General features: G+C 45.1%; 1 protein-coding gene across 3 annotated transcripts in view; it reads left to right on the top strand.

Annotated features, from left to right (window-relative positions):
* Positions 1–12,990, top strand: part of SESN3 (sestrin 3) — a 45,016-nt gene extending 32,026 nt beyond the window's left edge. For 2 of the 3 annotated variants that reach the window (XM_066175711.1, XM_066175709.1), the window contains exons 8-10: positions 1,857–2,047; positions 3,326–3,470; positions 4,417–12,990. In XM_066175711.1, the coding sequence (XP_066031808.1) occupies positions 1,857–2,047; positions 3,326–3,470; positions 4,417–4,503 (423 nt within the window). In that variant the 3' untranslated portion in view covers positions 4,504–12,990. The remainder of the gene's footprint in view (positions 1–1,856; positions 2,048–3,325; positions 3,471–4,416) is intronic. The other variant, XM_066175710.1, reaches the window with a different exon arrangement.
* Positions 12,991–20,439: the final 7,449 nt, after the last annotated feature.

Here is a 20,439-nt window from a genome sequence, read left to right as displayed (position 1 = left end):
TGCATTTTTCTCAGTGCTGTTGGAAGAACGGAATATACAATTTACCTGTACATTGACTTATATATTGACATCCTTTGCCATGACCAGAATCATGAACTTTGTATTTTATAAAACAGGAGGGACATTTAGGTGGTTCTGTTCCATCTTACAGAGCACATTCATAAGCAGTCTAGAAGTAAATGGAAAGCAATGGAAGAAATCTTCAACCAAATCAGAGAACTTCAATTAAAATGACAGTGGGCACAGGAAAACTCCATGGTCAGAAGATGAATCTAAGACTGTAAAATAAAGAATCCATGATTGCTCTCAGGAAATGTATTTAGCTTTATAGCAGTCTCTGCTGAACTGGATAATTCATTCTGTGGTCTTTATATGAGCCTGAAGTAGGTTATTACTGCCAAAAAGAATAAGGCATAGTCAGTACCTATAAATCAAACAATCTGCCTAACTACTTTAGGAGCAGCAGGCTCCCTTGGAAAAAAAGCTCCAAAGAAGTTGAAATTGGAACTGAAACATCTCTGCTCTTAAATAAACTGGACAGCTTCAGGCTTCCATTCAAAGGAGTCACCTTGATAATTTAACTTTATTATGTCCTACTCTTAACAGTTGGATGTATATACCCACAGCCTCCCAAATTCTCTGCTATTAATGATACTTAAATTGCAGGAGCGTCCCAAACACCTGCAATAAGTCTAATCCTTACTCTGATAAAACAAAACTGCCTTTCTCTATGGTTTTGAATTTGTTAATAGAAAAAAACTATTCTATACACAGAATAATGTCTTTAAGCTTGTTTTTGGGGGAGAGGTTTCACTGATAATAGGGATCAATTGCTGTTAGTCAACAGTGCTTTCCCCTCTCTAGGCCTCCTGGCTCTCAGAGGCTTTTGTGATGTCCTGGACACCTTTCCAGGGCTGTATGGGTATGGCATATTTCTCACATATTTCTCACAAGCCTTACAGTCTTTTGTACTGGCAGCCAGAGGCCAAACGTGATGTTGTGACACGTTTTAGATGTTGTTGATGCCTCTGTGAGACAATGAAGCACTGTTCTGCTCTTCCCTGCTGTCCTACTCAGGGGGACAGGACAGTAGACATGTTTCAAGGTGCCCAGGTGAGGACCCTGGCCCAGCAGTACCTTTGGAAAACAGCCAGAAACAGGAAGGACATGGAAGTGATGCCCTCAATTGTAAAGATGCCATCAGTGATGGGATGATAGAGCACTTGACAAGGATGTGGGCATGCTCTCACCTTCCGTGTGACAGCAGTGCGGAGCAGCCTTGCTCCCTGCTCTGGAGCAGGATGGTTCTTCCTGCTGTGCCACCACTCTGCAAAGATTTCCCATTCCTCATATGAGCAGGCAGGCTTTTACCTTGCCATCCAGGTGCTTGTCTAAGACCAAAGCAGCCTGGATTTTATCAGCTTTTTCAGGGATGGTTCAGCACTTTACCCAAGGATTGTACATCCTGGCTGGAAGTAAAGACTCCATCTCTGCTGGGAGCTAAGCACCAAAGCCTCCAAGAGGAACAAGTTTTTAAGCTTCAAGTCCAGTCCCACATGAATGATACTGGTCAAAGTGTCAAAGCAGAAGAAGATTCCCTAAGCACTTTAGGATAAACTTGGGTTTTTTCTCCTGTAGGCTAATGAATCCAGGGTTGGAGTCTCACAACATGATATTCATTGCCAAGAATTCTGTGTGAATGGAGCAGCTGATGTGGATGAAGGTTTCAAAATGTAAATTTTTGGAAGGGAATAAAGCCATAACTATCAGACAACAAAACCTGTTGAGCTGTAGCGAAGATGACATTGGGAATTCACTTCATTTGTACTTTTTTATGTTTTCTTCTCTTCCTGCAGGACTATACTTGGGAAAATCATGGCTTTTCCCTTGTAAACAGGCTTTATTCTGATATTGGGCATCTCCTGGATGAGAAGTTTCGGATGGTGTATAACCTCACATATAACACTATGGCAACACATGAAGATGTTGATACAACTACACTAAGAAGAGCTTTATTTAACTATGTCCACTGTATGTATGGAATCAGGTATGGACAAAAATTCCCTGGCTTAGGAGTACTTTTTAAAACTATGTAAACAGAAAAATAAACCATGTGTAAAGCATCATTTTAGACTGGGTGTTTAAAGCAGAGATGGTACCTCTGTCTGGAAGTTAGTGTGGTTTTGCTGGCATATCAGTATAATTTTTCCTTCCAGTGCAGAAAATCAGTTAGGATGGAAATTTTTACAGAAATGTCTTCTCTGAAGCCAGCCTGTATCCTTCATTCAGGAAAGACAACATCCCTAAGCAAGTTCACAGACAACACCAAGTTGGGCAGGAGTGTTGATTTGCTGGAAGGAGGTAGGAAGACCCTACAGAGGACTCTGGATAGGCTGGATCAATGGGCTGAGGCCAATTATATGAGGTTCAGTGATGCCAAGTGCCAAGTCCTGCACTTGGGCCACAGCAACCCCAAGCAGCACTACAGGCTGGGGGCAGTGGCTGGGAAGCTGCTCAGTGAAAAATCCCTGTAAGTGCTGCTCAACAGCGGCTGAACATGATCCAGGGTGTGCCCAGGTGGCCAAGAAGGCCAGTGGCATCCTGGCCTGGATCAGCTATGGTGTGGCCAGCAGGACCAGGGCAGTGACCGTCCCCCTGTACTGGGCACTGCTGAGGCCACACCTCAAATCCTGTGTTCGGTTCTGGGCCCCTCCCTGCAGGAAAGACATTGTGGGGCTGGAGTGTGTCCAGAGAAGGGCAGCAGAGCTGGGGAAGGGTCTGGAGCAGAAGTCCTAAGAGGAGCACCTGAGGAAGCTGGGGGTTTTTAAGTCTGGAGGCTCAGGGGGCACCTTATCACTGTCTACAACAACCTGAGAGGAGACTGTTGCCAGGTGGGGATCAGGCTCTTCTCCCAGGTAACAAGTGACAGGATGAGAACAAATGGCTTCAAGTAGCGCCAGGAGAGGTTTAGTATGTATATTACAGAAAATTTCTTTGCAGAAAGATTTGTAAAGCATTGGAACAGCCCGCAGAATTGGAAAAGTGGCCATCCCTGGAAGTGTTCATAAAATGGTGGGTAGGGCATATGGTTTAATGGTGAACATGGTGATGGTTTAGGGTTAACCACTGGGTTTGATGATCTTAAAAGTCTTTTCCAACCTTAACAATTCTATGATCCTACTAAGCCTTTCAGATCCTCTCTTAACACGTGGTTTTTGGTCGTGTATGATGAATGTTCCAGTTCCTAGGCTTAAGAACATAATGCTGCGAAGGACAATGCTCATAGAAACTTACATCAAACAGAATGATTGCTTGTGTTCTGTAGGTATGATGACTATGATTATGGAGAAGTTAATCAGCTACTTGAACGCAGCCTGAAGGTTTACATAAAGACAGTGACCTGCTACCCAGAGAGAACTACCAAGCGCATGTACGATAGTTACTGGCGTCAGTTCAAGCACTCGGAGAAGGTACGTCTTCCAAAGCCAAAGTGGCTTCACAGAGACCCCTGTGCTGTTTGAAAGCTAAAATATGGGGACACTTAAAACAGCAGCATCTGTCAAGTGAACTGTTTTAAATCAGAGAAAAACAAATGAGAACCATTCCTTGAGCATTAGATACCAGTTTGACAAAAATACTTCTTAGTGTGCTGGAAATAGTAGTAGTCATAGTAGTAGCAGTGTAATAGTAGTAGTAGTATTGGTGGTGGTGGTAGTAGTAGTAGGAGTAGTAGTATTTTGAGTCACTTCTCCTAAAAATTGAATTAATAACTGTAAAAGAAAAGTGGATAAACTTGAGAATGCAGGAGTAGTCAAGTATTCCAATAGCTGGGATTTGGAAATCAAAAAATGCGTAAACTCATATATATATATATATATATATATATAAAAAAATATATACATATATATATATATATATATACACACCCACACTTTATGGTGTTTTTCAGCAGTAAAAATGTCAACATGCCTTCAGGTATCACATTAAATGCTTCCTGAGAAGGGCTCAGTGCATATGTGCCTGCTAGCCTATCTGGCATGGAAATTCCTCCTTATTCTGTGCTCCTATGTAATGGTCACAGGTAGTAGTAAAGAAAACCAAATATAATTTAGAAAGAACTAATGCTATTAGAACACAAAAAAAGGTTTAAAGGTGACTTCTCAGATGGAAGATTGCTTAAAGCAGCAGTTGAGGCTAGTTCCTTGCAGTCCTGGGATGTTGTCTGTATTGGCTACATATTGTCCATATTATTGCACAGCTGCCTCTAGAGGAGCTGTAGTCCTGCAGGAGGGTACAGGGAGAAGAGACAAAGTTTTCTTGCAGCGATGCTTTAGTAAAGGTTAGAAATTTCAGCCTGAGTGAATAAACCGTGTTGCATTCAAAGGTCAGCTAAATGGCTGATGTAATTTTTTACAGGTTCATGTCAATCTACTTCTGATGGAAGCTCGGATGCAAGCCGAACTTCTGTACGCCCTTCGTGCCATAACTCGTCACTTAACCTGAAGCACTCGCTGGCCAGGAGTACAGGGGCTTTTACTGAGTATGTAAAGACCTTTCAAAATAGATACACACCAGAAGCTGTTTGTGATGTAGCATCAGGTTATTCAATTCTCTAGTGTCAAAGTTTAGCCGTGCTTCTTGGCGGCTGTAATGTGCAATGACGTGTTTTATTTTCTTGATGCTTAACATTACTAATGATAACAAAAGTAACACTGAGGAGCGCTACTCTGCATTGTTTCCGGCTGGATTTCTGCACAGTGGTGAGGATCCTGAAACTGGTTTTATTGTATCCAATCCTAGCGCTTTGTTCTTTAAGCACTGGAGTGAAGTGCTTAGAGACTTCTTTTTCCAAGCAATCATTTTTCAGATGAGTGGAGTCCAGCAGAAGATCAGTTCTGCCTGTCCTGAGAACGTCCCACCACGTCGTGACTCGTGACAGAGACGCACGGGCTGTGCTGCATCGAATTGCCCACTGGATTCTCCTGTGTGTCCTGGAGACTGCTGCCAGTCACTGTCTTACTACAGCAATTGGAGGTGATGCGAGATGTGGATGCAAACATCGAGCACACTTTAATGTGAAACTAATCTTGATAAATCCTACAGCATGCTACTGAAGTGCGAAATTCATCCGCTTTGTCCTGCCCCTTCACAAAGAGAAGAGGCCTCACGACTTGCCATTTCAGCCACACTTACTGTGTTTCAATCATGCATAGTCTTGTTTTACTGACAGTCACCCTCAGTTGTCCTGACAATATTCATGCTCATCACGTGTTGCAATTTGCTTAGTTGGCACCTATAAAATTAATACACAGGCTGACCAAAAATAGGGTTGTGGGGTTTTTTGCACTCTCTTCTTTATCAATGTTTTAACTAAGGAAAGTAAAGGAAGGCTAGTATATCTATTTCATATTGGATGTATAGAAATTATTTCCCATAACTTTTTCATAGCATGAAATTGTAATATTCAAAGTTTTAAAAGTTTCTATGCATTAGTGTGAGTGAACAAAAGAAAAGTGCAATATTTAAAAAGAAAGCAAGCTTTTTTCCCTGACATGCCACTGCTAAAGTGTCCTTCTTATATAGCCATAAAGAAATTTTAAAACCAAATTTCTTTATTGTCTAAGGCCTAGCAGTTTTGTTTTAGCTTTTACGGCTTAAGACAACCTGATACTGAGATGCCAAAGCATCCCCAAAACAAAGCATTTTTGGACAACCAGTAATATTGGGGAAGGGAAGAAATAAGCTGCCAAAAATGTCACACTTTTGTGCTGTTTTCTGTTGCTTTTGACTAATTTTTGAGAGCACAAAATGTTGATATTTATAGCTTTATTTTGTATTGCATTTAATGAACCAGTGAAGTGCCTAAAGAGATGCTTAAACCTACCCAGTAGAACACAAGTTAACTGCTTCAACTTTTGTCTGTTGGTTTGGAGTTTTTCATATTTCTTTTGAGGAGGGTGACCTTTATTTCTGTGGTATACACTCAAAACTAACTGGACAGGTTTATTTTTAATGTTCTGTTGGATTGTAGAAGCTGATGCGGGACTTTTTTTCATTGGTAACTGCAGAGTAGTTAGAAAAAAATACTACCAGTCATATTTTGACACTTTTCATTTACAAAACCGTGGACCAGTACTCTACTAAAGTTAGTTTTCTCTTTTCTTCCTTCTTCCTGATCCTTGCTTTGACTTTGCATGTTGGTTTTTCTACTTTATCTGTCTGTTCCAGATTGGAAAACCCAATGATTGTACACTTTTCTGCACTTTCAGACTGCAGAATCTGCATGTGAAAACCTTTTGAGAAAGAAATCAGTCATTTTTTTTTTTAAGTGTCATGTTGGCTTTTTAGAAAACTACCCAAGAGACAGCATTAGTCTGTCTTCTAGAGAGCATTGGGTAGAACATCAGATTTGTTTATGTCGTATAGCTAACTGCAGAGACTTCTCAGAAATACTGAGATGCTCATATGTGTGAACTTAGATTTACTTTCTGAATTGTTAGATCCTTTTTCCCCCCCCTCTTGTGATTGTAGTGGCCATACCTAATGGCTTCTGCTGAGAGAAGTTTTCATGCAATACTTTAGTTTTTTTCAAGTGATGGGAATTGTTTCAGTACTACTTTAAATTTCTTTGCATTGAAAAGTAAAGTAGTTCTCAAGAAGCACAGCTGAGCTCTGGAAAGGAGGTGAAACTAGATTTGGGTAATTAATATGATGGCTTTGTTTCCCCTCAGAAATGCAAAGACTTCTGGAATAGGTTGAGTTTTACATTTGGAAACATGAGTGCCTTTACTTCTTTCCTTATGAAATATACTTGCCAGCTCAAATGCCTTTGTGAGCAAAGTACATGAGCAGATTTGAAATACAGAAACCATAAATGGATTGCTTCATAAAACTTGTAGTAAACCAGTGTTTTGTTTTGGTTTTTTTAAGTGCCATATCAAGTCCCATATGGCCTGCAAGACATTCCATCATAGGAAATGTCATTGTACAACTAGTTTGTTATTTCTCTTTTTTTTTTTTCTTTCTTTAATATTAAATGCAAACTTGAAACATCTGGAAATGTTTTCCACGTGGCATTTTTTTTCAAAGTATTGCATTTACAGTGCAAGAATTTATAGCCTAGTTTTTATACACAAATTTGGGACTTTTAATAGATGTTTGTTGAGAATAGGTGTTTAAAGTCAGACAACGCTACCATACACTTTATGCATGCTTTAGGTTCACACTGTGCCAACTTTTAATGTGCAAGTGTTCTTGGATTTTTTTTGCATTTTTAAAGCATGCATGAATGTGAATCTTCACACTTTGTTCATGAATATTTTTCTTTATAGTACCATAATCATTGGAAGCGTAGATCCTCTCCCTCTGTGTTCCTTCATTGGAATTGGTAATTACCAGCATTCATGTTAGTCTACAAAATCCCAGCCGTGACCAACATAAAAACAAAGTGTACAGTCTCCTGTCTACTGAAGAGAAAGCTTGATAGGTACAAATTAACCAGCCAGCCCAGAGAACACTGTGAGTAGGGAACAGAGCTTTTGATCATGAACAGCTTCTTATCATTGCAGAGTCACTTAAAATGTGTGTTGCTGTAGAGTATGTCCTTGCTGAGATTGCTCTATTTTTTTTTGGTAATGAAGAGAAGTGAAAAAGGTGTCAACTGGAGAACGCATTTGCATTTCCCAGAACACTCTACCCACAGCTGAACTTCATGAGACTATCATCATACAAGAACAGAAATAATTGTTAGAACAGAAATAATAATTTTAAATTTGGGTGCAGTTTGTGCAGATAGCTACTACAGCTAGTGCTGTGGTGTCCTATGGGAATTTTGGTGAGCTGTAGATGGATTTATTTTCATCAAGGTTGAATTGAAACATATACCATTTATTCTAAAGCCTTCATTAAAATGAAAATCACAGAATCATAGAATTTGCTAAGTTGGAACAGGCCCACAAGAATCATCGAATCCAGCTCCTGATGCTGCACAGGACAGGCCCAGGAGTCACACCAGGTGCTTTGAGAGCATTGTCCAAATGCCTCTTGAACCCTGTCAGGCTTCCCTGGGGAGCCTGTTCCAGTGCCCAGCCACCCTCTGGGGGAAAAAACTGTTCCTGATATCCAACCTGAACCTCCCCTGACACAACTTCAGGCCACTCCCTTGGGTCCTGTCACCGGTCACCACAGAGAGGACATCAGTGCCTGCCCTCCTCTTGCCCTCACCAGGAAGCTGTAACCGCAGTGAGGTCTCCTCTCAGTCTCCTCCAGGCTGAACAGACCAAGTGACCCCAGCCACGCCTCATGTGGCTTTCCCTCAAGACCTTCACCATCCTTGTGGCCCTCCTTTGGACACTCTCTAACAGTTTTATATCTTTCTTATATTGTGCTGTCCAAAGCAGCACAGAGGACTTGAGGCGAGGCTACCCCAGTGCAGAGCAGAGTGGGACAATCCCCTCCCTTGCCCAACACCTTGGTCCTTGAAAAGGATGTACTTCAGCTGTAAGAGTTAAAGAATTGCCACTATCAGCTCTTCCCATGTATTAAAAAAAAAAAAAAGCTTTAAGGACAGGAAAATCAGTGCTTGTAAACAATTACAAATGTAAGCATAAATTTAGAACATATCAGAAGAGAACAAAAAGGAAAACATTTTGTTGCTCTATTACTTGAGTGCACAAAGTAAAAGCACCAGATTCTTCAAGTGTATTTTTGTTTGTAGTGATACTGTTACTTTCATAGGATTTGGAAAAAGCAGCTAGCTGCCTAAATTTCAATGGGGATTTAAGCACCCAGGCACTTGGCAAAATCCTAGAAGATGCCCACTTGAATGTTTGAGTCAGGTTTTTAAAGAAACTGAGTCACCTAGATGAAATAGAATAAAATTAATTTCCATAGAGACTAAAGGAATAATATGTACCAGAGCCATGTGATTTGCAGTGATTGGTAATGAAATGAGTTGTTTTGGGGACTTAATGTAGACTTAGAGAAATCTCTCCTAAAGCAGTTAAACTGTAAGCCACTGCTCTTGCAGAACAGGTTCTCAATGTTTCTCATGCATGTGTGTTTTCCATGAACATAGGCATGCATTTCAGGCTCATGATCCAGAATTTGGACTCCCTTTCAGAAGAGCTGGGGTTTTTAACCTCTACTTGCAGAAATATTCATTGGTGGTAGTAAGTGGATAGCATGTGCCTGAACTAAAATTTTTTGGATCAAAAGAAATACTCCAAATCTTCATGATCTTAAGTGTTCTTTCAGTTACTTTCTGTAGATGTTTGGATCCTTCTCCCATGAATAAGGGGTGATGTTGCACAAAACAAAGAAAGAGGGGAGTGGATTCACTGTAAATTAACTTTCCCAGAGCGGATCTGACTATAAAGCTGTAAGAATTACTTGCTGTTAGCAATCATTCCAAGACCTGGAGAAAATGTCAATTTTCATTACCTGAACTTCAGGTTTACTGCTCCTCATGCCCCCAGCACTGTTTTTGTCTGAAGAGATGCATCCACCAGCTTTCCTATATTTGGGAATTGTAAGTGAAACATTTTATCTCCAAATGAAAATTAATATAGTAGTTCATACCTACTGCATGGATTACAGGTGTGAGAAATTGAGACAGCACAGTAGTATGAGGAAACTTCAGGAGCATCTTGATCAGTGTTAATTTATTCCTTAGAGCACATTTCCTGGCAGGTGGCCGTGCTGCTGCTCCCCCAATATGCATCAGGTCTCTCTTGCAAATATTTAATTCTTTGCTGCTCATCAGGGGAAAAATTGTCATTTTCCAACCTGCCACCACCCCTTTCCTGCATCAAGTGCTTCCTGTCTTCCCAATTCCCAGCCCTGAGCAACCTCCCAGCTGCAGGGACAACCTCCCAGCCTTAACCTTGAAAACAAGGTTCTTCTATCACTGCTTGTTGTTAAGTGCAGAGGCTCTTTCTCACATTTAGAAACACTTAATTGCCATAGTAGATTATTTCTGGACAGGAAAATGCTAAATGTGGTTCAGAAGGATGAAACTCAGTATTTGCTTAGTAGTGTGTCAAAGCCTATCCATGGAGTTACAGTAAAAATCCAGTGGAACCACTAAGGAAATGCTGTCTTTGGTGAAACACCCCATGCTTGAGCTATTCAGCTGTGCAGGTTTTTCAGAGCGACATCAAACAGGGAATTTCAGGTCCCCTTCTGCCAGGCAGGCTTACAGGGCCATCAGGTTGGCAGCCACTCAGGTGCCTTGCAGCCAGACAGACTGCATCCAGCCTCTGGAACATGTGGATTTGGGTTTTTCATTTATCTATGGGAAAACATCCAAATGCATGGTGTGGAGTAGCTGCTGGAGACAGAGTTGAATGTTCCTAGGGTACTGAGTATCATCAGGGCTTGTGGAAAATAGAAACCTTGTTCCTGACAGTAGTTAGAGGTACTGGAGATGCCAGTTGTTGTATTTGTGGGGAGCAAGCCATGCTGTGGGCATCAGGAGGCACAGACCACAGGCACTGTCAAGGGGACATGGCCAGTGCAGGAGGAGTTGAGGTACTGGTCAGCTGAAGAAAATTCACTGATGTTTCTGAGAGGTTCTTTTGTGTGCCTGTGCATAGGGGAGGTGGTGGAGGTTGTCTCCTTCCAAGGTGTCCAGAGGGCTTCTTTGGGAACAGAGCTGGGACCCTTTCTTTATAACAGAGATGGAGCAGGGGAAGGGAACCATTCTGCCCAAGAAAAACTTGCTGCTGTTTAATTGCATTTTCTCGTCCCCATCAGCCCTTTGAAGGGAGTTTTGAGGCAAAATCAATCACTAAGCACTGTGTCTCCAGCTGAGGAGTCTGGGGGGCAGCAACAGCAGCAACTTCAAACACCAGGAGTCCAAAACTGTGTCTCATTCCTCACTTCATGCTCATGTCGTGCCACCCGACCCAAACCTCTTCCCTCCAGCCCAGCTGCCACATGCCCAGGTGGCTGCAGAAGCAGCCTGCTCATGGTGGTGCATGATGTGGCCACTTTTAGGGGGAAAATAATAATATTTAGGCTACAGCCCTTGGACTCTGCAAGGCAGTGCAGTCAGAGGTCTTTTCACGACTGTGACCAGAACTGGATATGAACTGTAGCTTAAAAAATAGGAATTTTGTAAACTTGAAATCTCTTGGTTTTACCCTTTTCTCCTTTTGCTGGAAAGCCACACAATGAATGTATATGCTTTATCTTTCTATCCGACATAACTGAAAATCAGACTGCCAACTCCTTGTTTTGTATTAGCCTTTTTTTTAAAAAAAAAAAAAAGTTTGTGAGCAATATATGTAGCATGCTGTGAATGTCTGTTTTGATCTTTATAGTTACTCTTTAATCCATCAGTATTAACACCAGTTCTTTTTTGTGTTCCCCTTGGTACTTCGTATGCAGTGTAAGCAGAAGCTGTGATCGGCTTTGCAGTCCTGTGCCATGTTACTGTAACTCCTTGATTTTTTAGGAAGCACCTGACTGTGGGCCACTCTGGGGCAGATAGCGTGCCCGTACACGACTGCCACTTTTAGGTCTCTTGTACTATGTATAGTTCTAAGTAGAATAAGCTTTTTAACAGAATATTGATGCGGTTTATGAGTCACGCAGGCTGCAAGTGTCTGGTGTGTGAGAGTCTTTGTATTTATAGTTGTTGGGGGTTGGTTTATTGTTTTGTTGTTTTGTTTTTGGTTTGTTTTTTTTTAATTCATAAAGTAGCAAACTTGATAAACATAGCCACTTTAAACTGCTCTTGCTAAACAGACCCTGCTGTAGATAAAATACCACTGTAGATACAGGGAGAAGCACCAGCTGACCTCTCTCGACTGTGGGTGAGCTGAGCCCCTCTCTGCACAGAGCACGGCCCGAGCCACACGGCCACCCTGTGTGTGACCACACATAGACCCAAACGTGGCCAGGGCTGGTGCCTGGCATCTATTTCAGTCCCCTGTGCCCATAAGCCTGCTGCTGGCTGCCTCCCACACTCTGCTCACCAATGCATGGGGGAAGCAGGAGCTCACTGGCCTGAGAGGGATGGACAGGCCAGCTGCTGGACAACAAACATGGTCGCAGCACTTCTGCAGCCAAAAAGCTTCCAAGCCTCTCTTGAGTGCAAAAGCTAGCCCTTGATTTGCTGACTGCAGAGCCTGGCACATCAGGGTAAGAGCAGCATTGGCTCCCTGTTGGCAGCCATGGGTCTGAGCCCCCTTGGCTGGGGCAGCTGGCAGGGCAGCTCCGTGCCCAGAGAGGGGCATTTCATTGCATCTCCCACCTCTGGCCCTCTGGACAAGGGGTGAATTGTACCCAGCCCAGCAGCTGTCAGCTTCTGGCCTGCTTGTGCTATGGCCATGCGGGTGTTTTGGGACCGAGGGTTAGGGACAAAGCTCTGCAGCTCCCTCCCACCACCAGGAAGTGAGGAAGTGTGGTAGCTCTGTGAGTCCTACAGTCCCTACATCATCCTGTGGGCAGGTGGCACGTCTCCTGTCCTGCCTCCCAGGTCACCACCTGTCCTGAGCTCTGGAGACAGGCCACGGGCTCCATGCTTTCCCGGGAGGTTTGCCTGCAAGGTGAGGCAGCTGCTAGGAGCTCACTGTGGGTTCCCACAGCAGCTTTTATCATTTCTTTCCTATTGTTGCTGGTTGGGTTTGTTGTTTTTTGTTTTTTATTTGAAAGGACAGACTGACCTAGTGGGATGGAATTTTTTGTGTGTGACTTTTGTTAGTTTTTAAGTTACCCGACTTGAATTTATCTGAACAGATGCAGAAGGAACTTTCTTTTTTTGTGAGTTAAGAGACAAAAACGCATTTTTAAACAAAGGAATCATGTATTAACATTTTAACAGCAATTCATAAATCTGCACTTTTTATGAGGTTTTGAAAAATCTATTTATAGGTACGGAACAATGGGGTTTGTTTAAAACTGTATCGCATTTATACTTGCTGAAATTACTTTCATTGTTATCAGTAGGAATTTCATTGGTTAAATAAAATGGATAAAACCTGACTTCTGTTTGAGCCATCATTTGCCACGTGCTGGGGAACACATCTCTAGAGCAGAACATCCTGTGTCTTGGGACAAATCCAGTCCTGAAAGCGTCCTTCCTCTCCGTGCCTTTATAGTGGATTTTAATTTATGTATCATTCAATACAGAGATTATTTAATCCCTCTTCCAGGGAGACCTGGACAAACCCCAGAGCAGAAGTGGGTGAGAGCCATAGAAACAGGAAGGGCATGAGGAAATGTGTGCTGAGGGTGCTGGCTCAGGGCAGTGCCAAGCTTACCTAGCAGTCACATTGCCCCCAAGTCCTGCCCTCTGCCCCATCCATCCCCAGAGAAAGGTGACTTAGTGCTGAGGGATCACCAGGGAAGTTTGTCCTGGGGAAGATGATCATTTCCCCTCAGAAAGACTGAAGTAGTTAACACAAGCTGCAGACCCAGGATGTTTTGTGTGTAACTTTACCTCCAGCCGCAGGATGCACAGACCACAATAAAATAAATGCACGTATGTATTTAAATATCTGCACATATATAAAGTGCTTATTTATTTGCTTTCAGTGGGAGTTTCAAAACACTGAAAATATCTGTCATCTCAGGTCCAGGCCCCTTGGTACAGGTGGTGTGGCTGTCACCTCCAGTCACCAGAGCAGCTCGGGGCTGGGAGGGTGACCATGTCACCAGCACCATCGTGAAAAATATAAAGATCGTGCAGTATTCATCAGAGCCAAGGGCTGCTGTGGAATTCCTGTTATAGCCCCTAGAAGTCCCAGAGCATGGGTGATCAGCAGAGCAGGGCAGGACAGGACCACCCTCAAATAAGCCCTGCCCTGATTTTGGTCACTGCTCACACACAGTGTGTGGTGTAAGTGCTCAGATGGTGGTACCTAGCACAGGCAGAGGACAGCCCTGTACCCCCACACCCCATCCTCACCTCTCCAGTTGGTTTCCCGCAGGAAATTCAGAGCCAAAAACATTTGTGTTGGTGATTCCCCAAGACCTCCTTGACCATCCTCCCAGGCCACCACTCTGCTGCCATCTCTCCCCTGCCCCCTGCACCCACACTGGAAACCAAAGGGTGGTGGCAGACCAGGGACCATGTCACAGGGATGTGCCCACACTGAGTGGCTGTGGGACAATCTCCCTGCAGCCCATAGGTGACCACTGTGGGATGTCCCTGGGACCTGGAAAGGACCATGGCCGAGATAAATGTAGGCAGCCCTGCATGGGTTGGGAATGGGGGCATGATCTGAAGCATTACAGGATCTGGGGATGGACAAAATCACCCTTTGTCACTGGAGCCAGAAAGCCTGTTCACTTGTGCTTGATCACACATGACGATTGATTGTAGCCAGGTGTGGGTCAGTCTCTTCTCCCAGGTATCAAGTGACAGGACAAGAGGAAATGGCTGCAGGTTACACCAGGAGAGGTTTAGTTTGGAGATTAAGAAAAATTTGTTTACTGAAAGGATGGTCAGGCATTGGAGCAGACTTTAGGAAATTGGTGAATCTTGGAAGAGTTCAAGGAACACAGGGATGTGGCACTAGGGACACAGTTTAGTGATGCATTTGGTAGTGCTGTGTCAATGGTAGGACTCAATGATCTTAGAGGTCTCTTCCAACCTTAATGCTTCTATCTGAGTAGTCCTCCCTTGACTGCCGTGGTGATAAGCCTCAGATCTGCACCCCTCTGACACCAGGACAGCCACTGTTACCATTCAAGCCTCTGCTGCAGCCATGGGCTCTGTGCCCTCAGAGATCCTTGAGAAGGCAGCCCCTTGCCCTACATCAGACACTCACCTCATTTCTGCAGTGTAGTGGTGTTTTCAAGTGCAGGCTGTCACCTCCAGTGCAAAGTGTGCAGTTACCTCCTGCAGATGCCTGAGGGTGAGGGATGAACTCATCCACCCCACAAATGCGCATGTTTTCCATGAACTCAAAAACTGTGGGCCAAGTCCTTTGGGAGCTGGATTCAATCCACACAGGTCGGGCCAAGCCGTGTGGTTGAGGCGCACACAGTGATTAATCCCATCTGTTTCAACGGGGCCACAGACAACCCCCACCCCGCAGCACTAAGGGGACATCAGACCCTGGTAATAGTCCTACCTGCATGGAAGGATTTAGTGACCCAAGAGCCTTCCAAGGGGCTGTGGGAAGGACCATCCCACCTGTACCATCAATGAGCCACATCTATGGACACCTCGAGGGTCTTCAAGGGTGGGACAAGCCCCATCAGCTAGGCTCCATTGGTCCCACCTTTAGGCATCCAGCTGAGGTGCCCACGTGAAAGCCAGGTGACATATTTATACTGAGCATAGGGACCCTGTGCCTGCAGAGAAGAAATTTTAAATGCCTACATTTAGATGGCATAAATCCAGAAAGTGATGTCTCCATGAGTCTATTGTATCATCCCTCTGGAGCTGCTTCACTCATATCAGCAGCTTGTTGCTGTCAGGGTCAAGCAGAGACCACTTCTCAGCCCTTACTGTTCACTGTTTAGCTACTGGCCACTTGGTTTCACAGAATCATAGAATGCTTGGGTTGGAATGGACCTTTAAAGGCCACATAGCTCAACCTGGGACATCTTCAACCAGACCAGGCTGGAGTCCCATCCAGCCTAACCTTGAATGTTTCTAAGGCTGGGGCACCTACTACCTCTCTGGACAACATGAACCAGGGTTTCACCCATTGTAATTTACCTTCATTTTAAAATAAATTCCTTCCTTTTGTTTAGTCTGATGTTCTTCTCCCACATTTCCTCCCCTGCCCACCAGCACGGTCCTTCCTACCTGCTGCAGCTCCTGGCATTGGTCCATAACCATCTTCTACCATCAGGTACTGGGGATTTGGAAAAGTCATACAGTGACATCTGCTCCAGATGTCCATTCTTCACCATGTTAAATTAGATTAAAACAACAACTTATTAATAAAGATGATACTGCAGAGGAATTTGAAACCTCCGCTTCAGTTTTGCAGGCAACTTTGCTGCTGGCTCAGTAGAAAATGGCTTCTACCTCCCAGGAATACTGTCACAATTTCAGTATTTTTGGAAAGGAGACAGGATTTTTTCACCCTTAAAAATGGAGGAAAATTACCCATATGCTAAGATGGGCCATGGCTGAAGGATATGCCTCTGAGACAGAAAGAGCCACGTTCATATGCCAAACCTGCTGCTGTTAGGCAGGAGTGGGTGCTCAATGTCCACATCCAAACCGCTAATCCAGACCCTGGGCTGCTCTTGGATGTTTCCTGTCCTTCTTCCAACCTGGACTTGAAAAACATTTTCCACTAAAAATGATAAATGGGATGAAAAGAACCCTGTATGATAAATCACCCCATTCTGACAGAATATAATTCCTTGGAGACTTTCCAACCAGCTGTAACACTAACACCACTGGAAAGTCCTTAGGCATTTGGCTTGGCTGGAAACACCAGTTCTGTGGAAATCAGTAGCAGATGTTACCCAGCGTGAGATCCACCAAAGTAAGTCCAACAGCCCAGGAATCTGCGCAGCAAAGAGAAATCATCCCATGCCAAACCCACTGTATTACAATCTCACTAATACACACACACCCCGGACACACCTCACACTTCTTGCTCCCAGACAATCCCTCCTGGCCAAACGAGTTACACTGGTATTTATTTTTCAATACCTTTTCCATTTTCTGGCACTGGCTACACTGGAGAGACAACCTGTGAGCAAGCATGGCTCAATTCCCTGCTGAACAGGAGCAGCTCCCTGACCAGAGGGAGGGATGGAGCTGCTGATGGAGTTCCATGCAAGGTGAGCAGCTTCAAAACGTGCAGTGGTAGCAGAGGTGTGATCCAGAGGGCCTGAAATTGAGGGGTTGTCCTGAAGGGCTACTGAGTCCCACTGCCATTATGGGTGCCCAGCCCCAGGGTGGATGCAGCAGAGACAAGGGCCACCTCAAGGTACAGAGAGCCCTGTGTCAAAGCTTGGGGTGATCTGGTTAAGGCAGAGACACCTTGCACTAGACCGCATTGATCAAAGCCCCACCCAACCTGCCAACTTGGCCTTCATCATTTCCAGTGATGGGGCATCCACAGCTTCTCCAGGCAACCTGTACCAGTGCCAGACTTGAGACAGATGCAGACTCAGCTGCAAGGGTTCATCTGCCCAAAGAGAGGTACCTGCAAAACAGAGGGGCCAACATCTGGTTTACTCAGCACAGGACCTCTGTACTTTCAGTGGAGTATAATTACCCCTGTTAGGGAAGGTAAGGAAGTTGTGACCATGCCAGTCTGGGGACCAGCACTGCACAAGAGGGAGTTTCTCCCTGTGAGCTGTGAAGAACTGTGCTGCTGTGCTGCGATTTCTATATGAAAACTGGCTATCATGTTTCACTCCAGGTGCATCACACAAGAATAAAACAGTCCCCTCTCCTGGCACACACAGAGTCATATTCACTGCCTGCAACACCTCAGCTTTTACCAACTTATTCTGCAGCTTAATTAATTGAGTCTTAGAGTGCTCTGAGAAGGAAAGGTATTTAAAAAGCACAAAAGAGCCATTAACATCAGATGTCAAGCTGTTACAAGGAAAAACCATGCTGCCAGTGTTTTCCTGATTAGTCAGGACACCCTGGGTTGTATTACATCATTTGCAATTGTGACAGAAAGTGATACCAGCCCCTCTTAGGAAAAGTAATTTTATTTTGTTGAAGCCATACGTTTCCAAGGATAGAGTAAAGCTCGGGACCCATAAATCATGCCTAGACAAGAAGAATCTCAAACAGTGGTTTTTTGCAGGACGTTGCTTGTTCAGTGATAATTGCTCAACGTTCAAGGCAGATTTCCCACTGCCTGCTCAGACATGCAGCACAGAAGAGAAATGCCCTATGCCACTTACTGTTCTTAGCATTTGAAATCTGAGCATGTTAAGACTATTTTAATAATACTGTTGCACACCTGCCTAAATCCTAAAGAGCCGCAGCACCTTAGATTTCAAGGACTGTCCACTTGCTGTCAGAAGTCATGGCTGCAGAGAGATGTGCTGGCCTGAGCTAGATGGGGTAACAACAATGGCGACAAACTGACAATGCAGACCTCCTGAGGTGCCTCAGCTTTGCTGCTTATGACATGAGCTCCCACGTCACTGCATCTGCAGAGCTGCACTGGAGGTGCATCTGGGCCTAGGATGCAGGGGCTGGTGGGTTCAGGTGTAGGGAAGCTGCTCTGGGCACAGAGCCCTCAGGAAGTGCATGGCTGGCTGCTGTGCAGTGCCACACAGCTAAGATGGGTCAGAGATAAGGCCACACAGAAGGTGCAAGACAGCTGTGGGGGGCAGCTACCACTTCTCCCCAGTGCTTGGGCTGCACTTGAGAGCTGCTGCTGTCAACATGTGCCTTCAGAGGCTACTGGGGATCCTGGGGCCCCTGTCACCCCACCCTAACATCCCCTGAGGCTTGAGCTGGCTTCTCTCCTGCCTTGACAGCTGCCACGTAGCCCTAGAGGAGTACCAGGACTGAGACAGGGTCTCGTGAAGGAGTGGAAAATCAGCTCCACATCTGTCTTGACAGCAGACCAGGCGTATTTGAGTGGGCAGACATGCAAAGTTTGGTTTGGAGAACATCCACTGGCTGGCCTCTGCCTGTTAGGAGCAGTGACCTTGTCCCTTGCACCCAACATTCCTATAGCAAAACACCACTCACTTTACCCAACCACAACCCATACTGGCACACAAAAGCTGCCTTTCCTTTTGAACAAAGCCAGTCCTGCTTGCAGACAGCCTCTCTTTCTCCATAAACTAGCAGTGGCCCTGGGGAGAGACAAGGACTCATTGTCTCTTTCCCCTCATGCCACTGCTTCCCCACCTTGTCACCATTGTTGGCATCCCCAACTTTGCCATTTGCAACACTGCTGAACAGGGTGCCACCTGGCCAGGATGTGCTGGACTGGGATGTGCACACACATCTGGTTTCATTGAACACAGCCCCTGAGCTAAAGAAACAACTCTGCCCCATCATGAATCAGCCAAACCTCCTTTTCCCTCTGAATCCATCCATGCCAGCTCAGCCTTGCTGCAGACTACACGATACAGAAAGGCAAAGCTGCCATGTTAGTAACTAAATTTTCTTCAGCCCAGGATGGGCCACCACCAACACAGCACCACTGAGATGGCAGCACCAGCTTGCTCACTCCTGGGACTCATTATGGGATGCTATGGTAGACCAGGCATCCATATCAAGCTGGCACAAGAAGGAGAGACACAGATGGGTGTGAAAGGAAGGAACTACCTATGTAGGACTCCCAAATGCCTCTTGCAGTCCAGCCAAAGTAAATGCTGCTGAGACAGGAAGCCTCCCTCCTGCAGGCAACTGCACCAAGAGATCGAAAGTCCCTTGCTGAGCCAAGCCCCAGAGAAGGGCAGCACTCCTGTGCCCTTCTCCAGCAGTGGCAGATGTCTCTGTGCCCCTCATCTGGCTGCAAACACTTGCTGGTCCCCTGCAAAGCCCAGATGTGTGCCCCAGCTGCAGAGCTGCAGATGCTGGGGGACATGGCTCATGCTGGCGCAGGGAAGAAGGGCTGAGGAGTGAGTGGAGAGGATGAGCAGTGCAGAAGAGGAGCTGGTTCTGCCTCTAACATTAAGGTGTCTCTTTGTGCATGGGCTCACCAGGTGGGTCTTCACACAGCAAAACAAGCACTGCAGCCCGGGATCCCTCCTGCCTCTCCTCCCACCTGACAGCCCATAGTCCCCTGTGTACTTCAGGAGCAGTCAGCTCTCAAGGGAGACAAGGCAGGTGGCAACAGATTTGAATCCAAAAGTGCGGCTCCCAGATTGGCTGAGCATTGGAGCAGACACGAGGTCTCCAAGGCTAAGACATTCATGGGTTTAGTCCTTCAGGGAACACCACATCTTGAAGATTCTGGGCTCTGACCTTCAGTGGTCACCAGACAGCAAGGAACGGTTGGGGGAAGATGACCTTGCTATGGCTAAAGAAAAAAGGCTTTCCCATCATGCAAAAAAAAATGGGCAGTGGGTCTTTCGTTGCAGCAAGATCCATGCAATTTCAGATGTCTGGAAAGGCCTGAAGACTATGAGATATACCTAGCTGCATCCCCTCCACCAGTGGGACACCAGAGAAATGAGCAATGCAGCCAACAGCAGGAGCTTGCCCCTATTCCACCCTGCTTCCTGCTGTTTCCCAGCCCCAAGTCTTTGCACTCTTGCCTCCTTCACCCTTTCATCAAGTCCCAGTAAACCTCTGTAACTCCCGTCCTCCCCTAACCACCACCACCTGCACCTTGGAAAGGATGGGCTTCTGCAGAGCTCACTGCCACTGCATAAGTCTCAGTGTCATCATAGCCAGAGAGAAATTACCTCGTACCACATTTAGTGTGCACTTCCCAGAGGAAGCATCTTGACACCTGCAAATCACAGAAACTTTGTGGCCTGCACCAATAAAACCCAAACATTTTACAACAGAGGGAACTCGAG

This window comes from Chamaea fasciata, unplaced genomic scaffold (genome assembly GCF_029207755.1).
Source record: "Chamaea fasciata isolate MVZ Bird 193981 ecotype frontalis unplaced genomic scaffold, bChaFas1.0.hap1 SCAF_2, whole genome shotgun sequence".
NCBI classification, from domain to species: domain Eukaryota; kingdom Metazoa; phylum Chordata; class Aves; order Passeriformes; family Sylviidae; genus Chamaea; species Chamaea fasciata.
The sequence above is the reverse complement of the archived record's forward strand: the minus strand, read 5'-3'. Positions and strand labels throughout refer to the sequence as shown.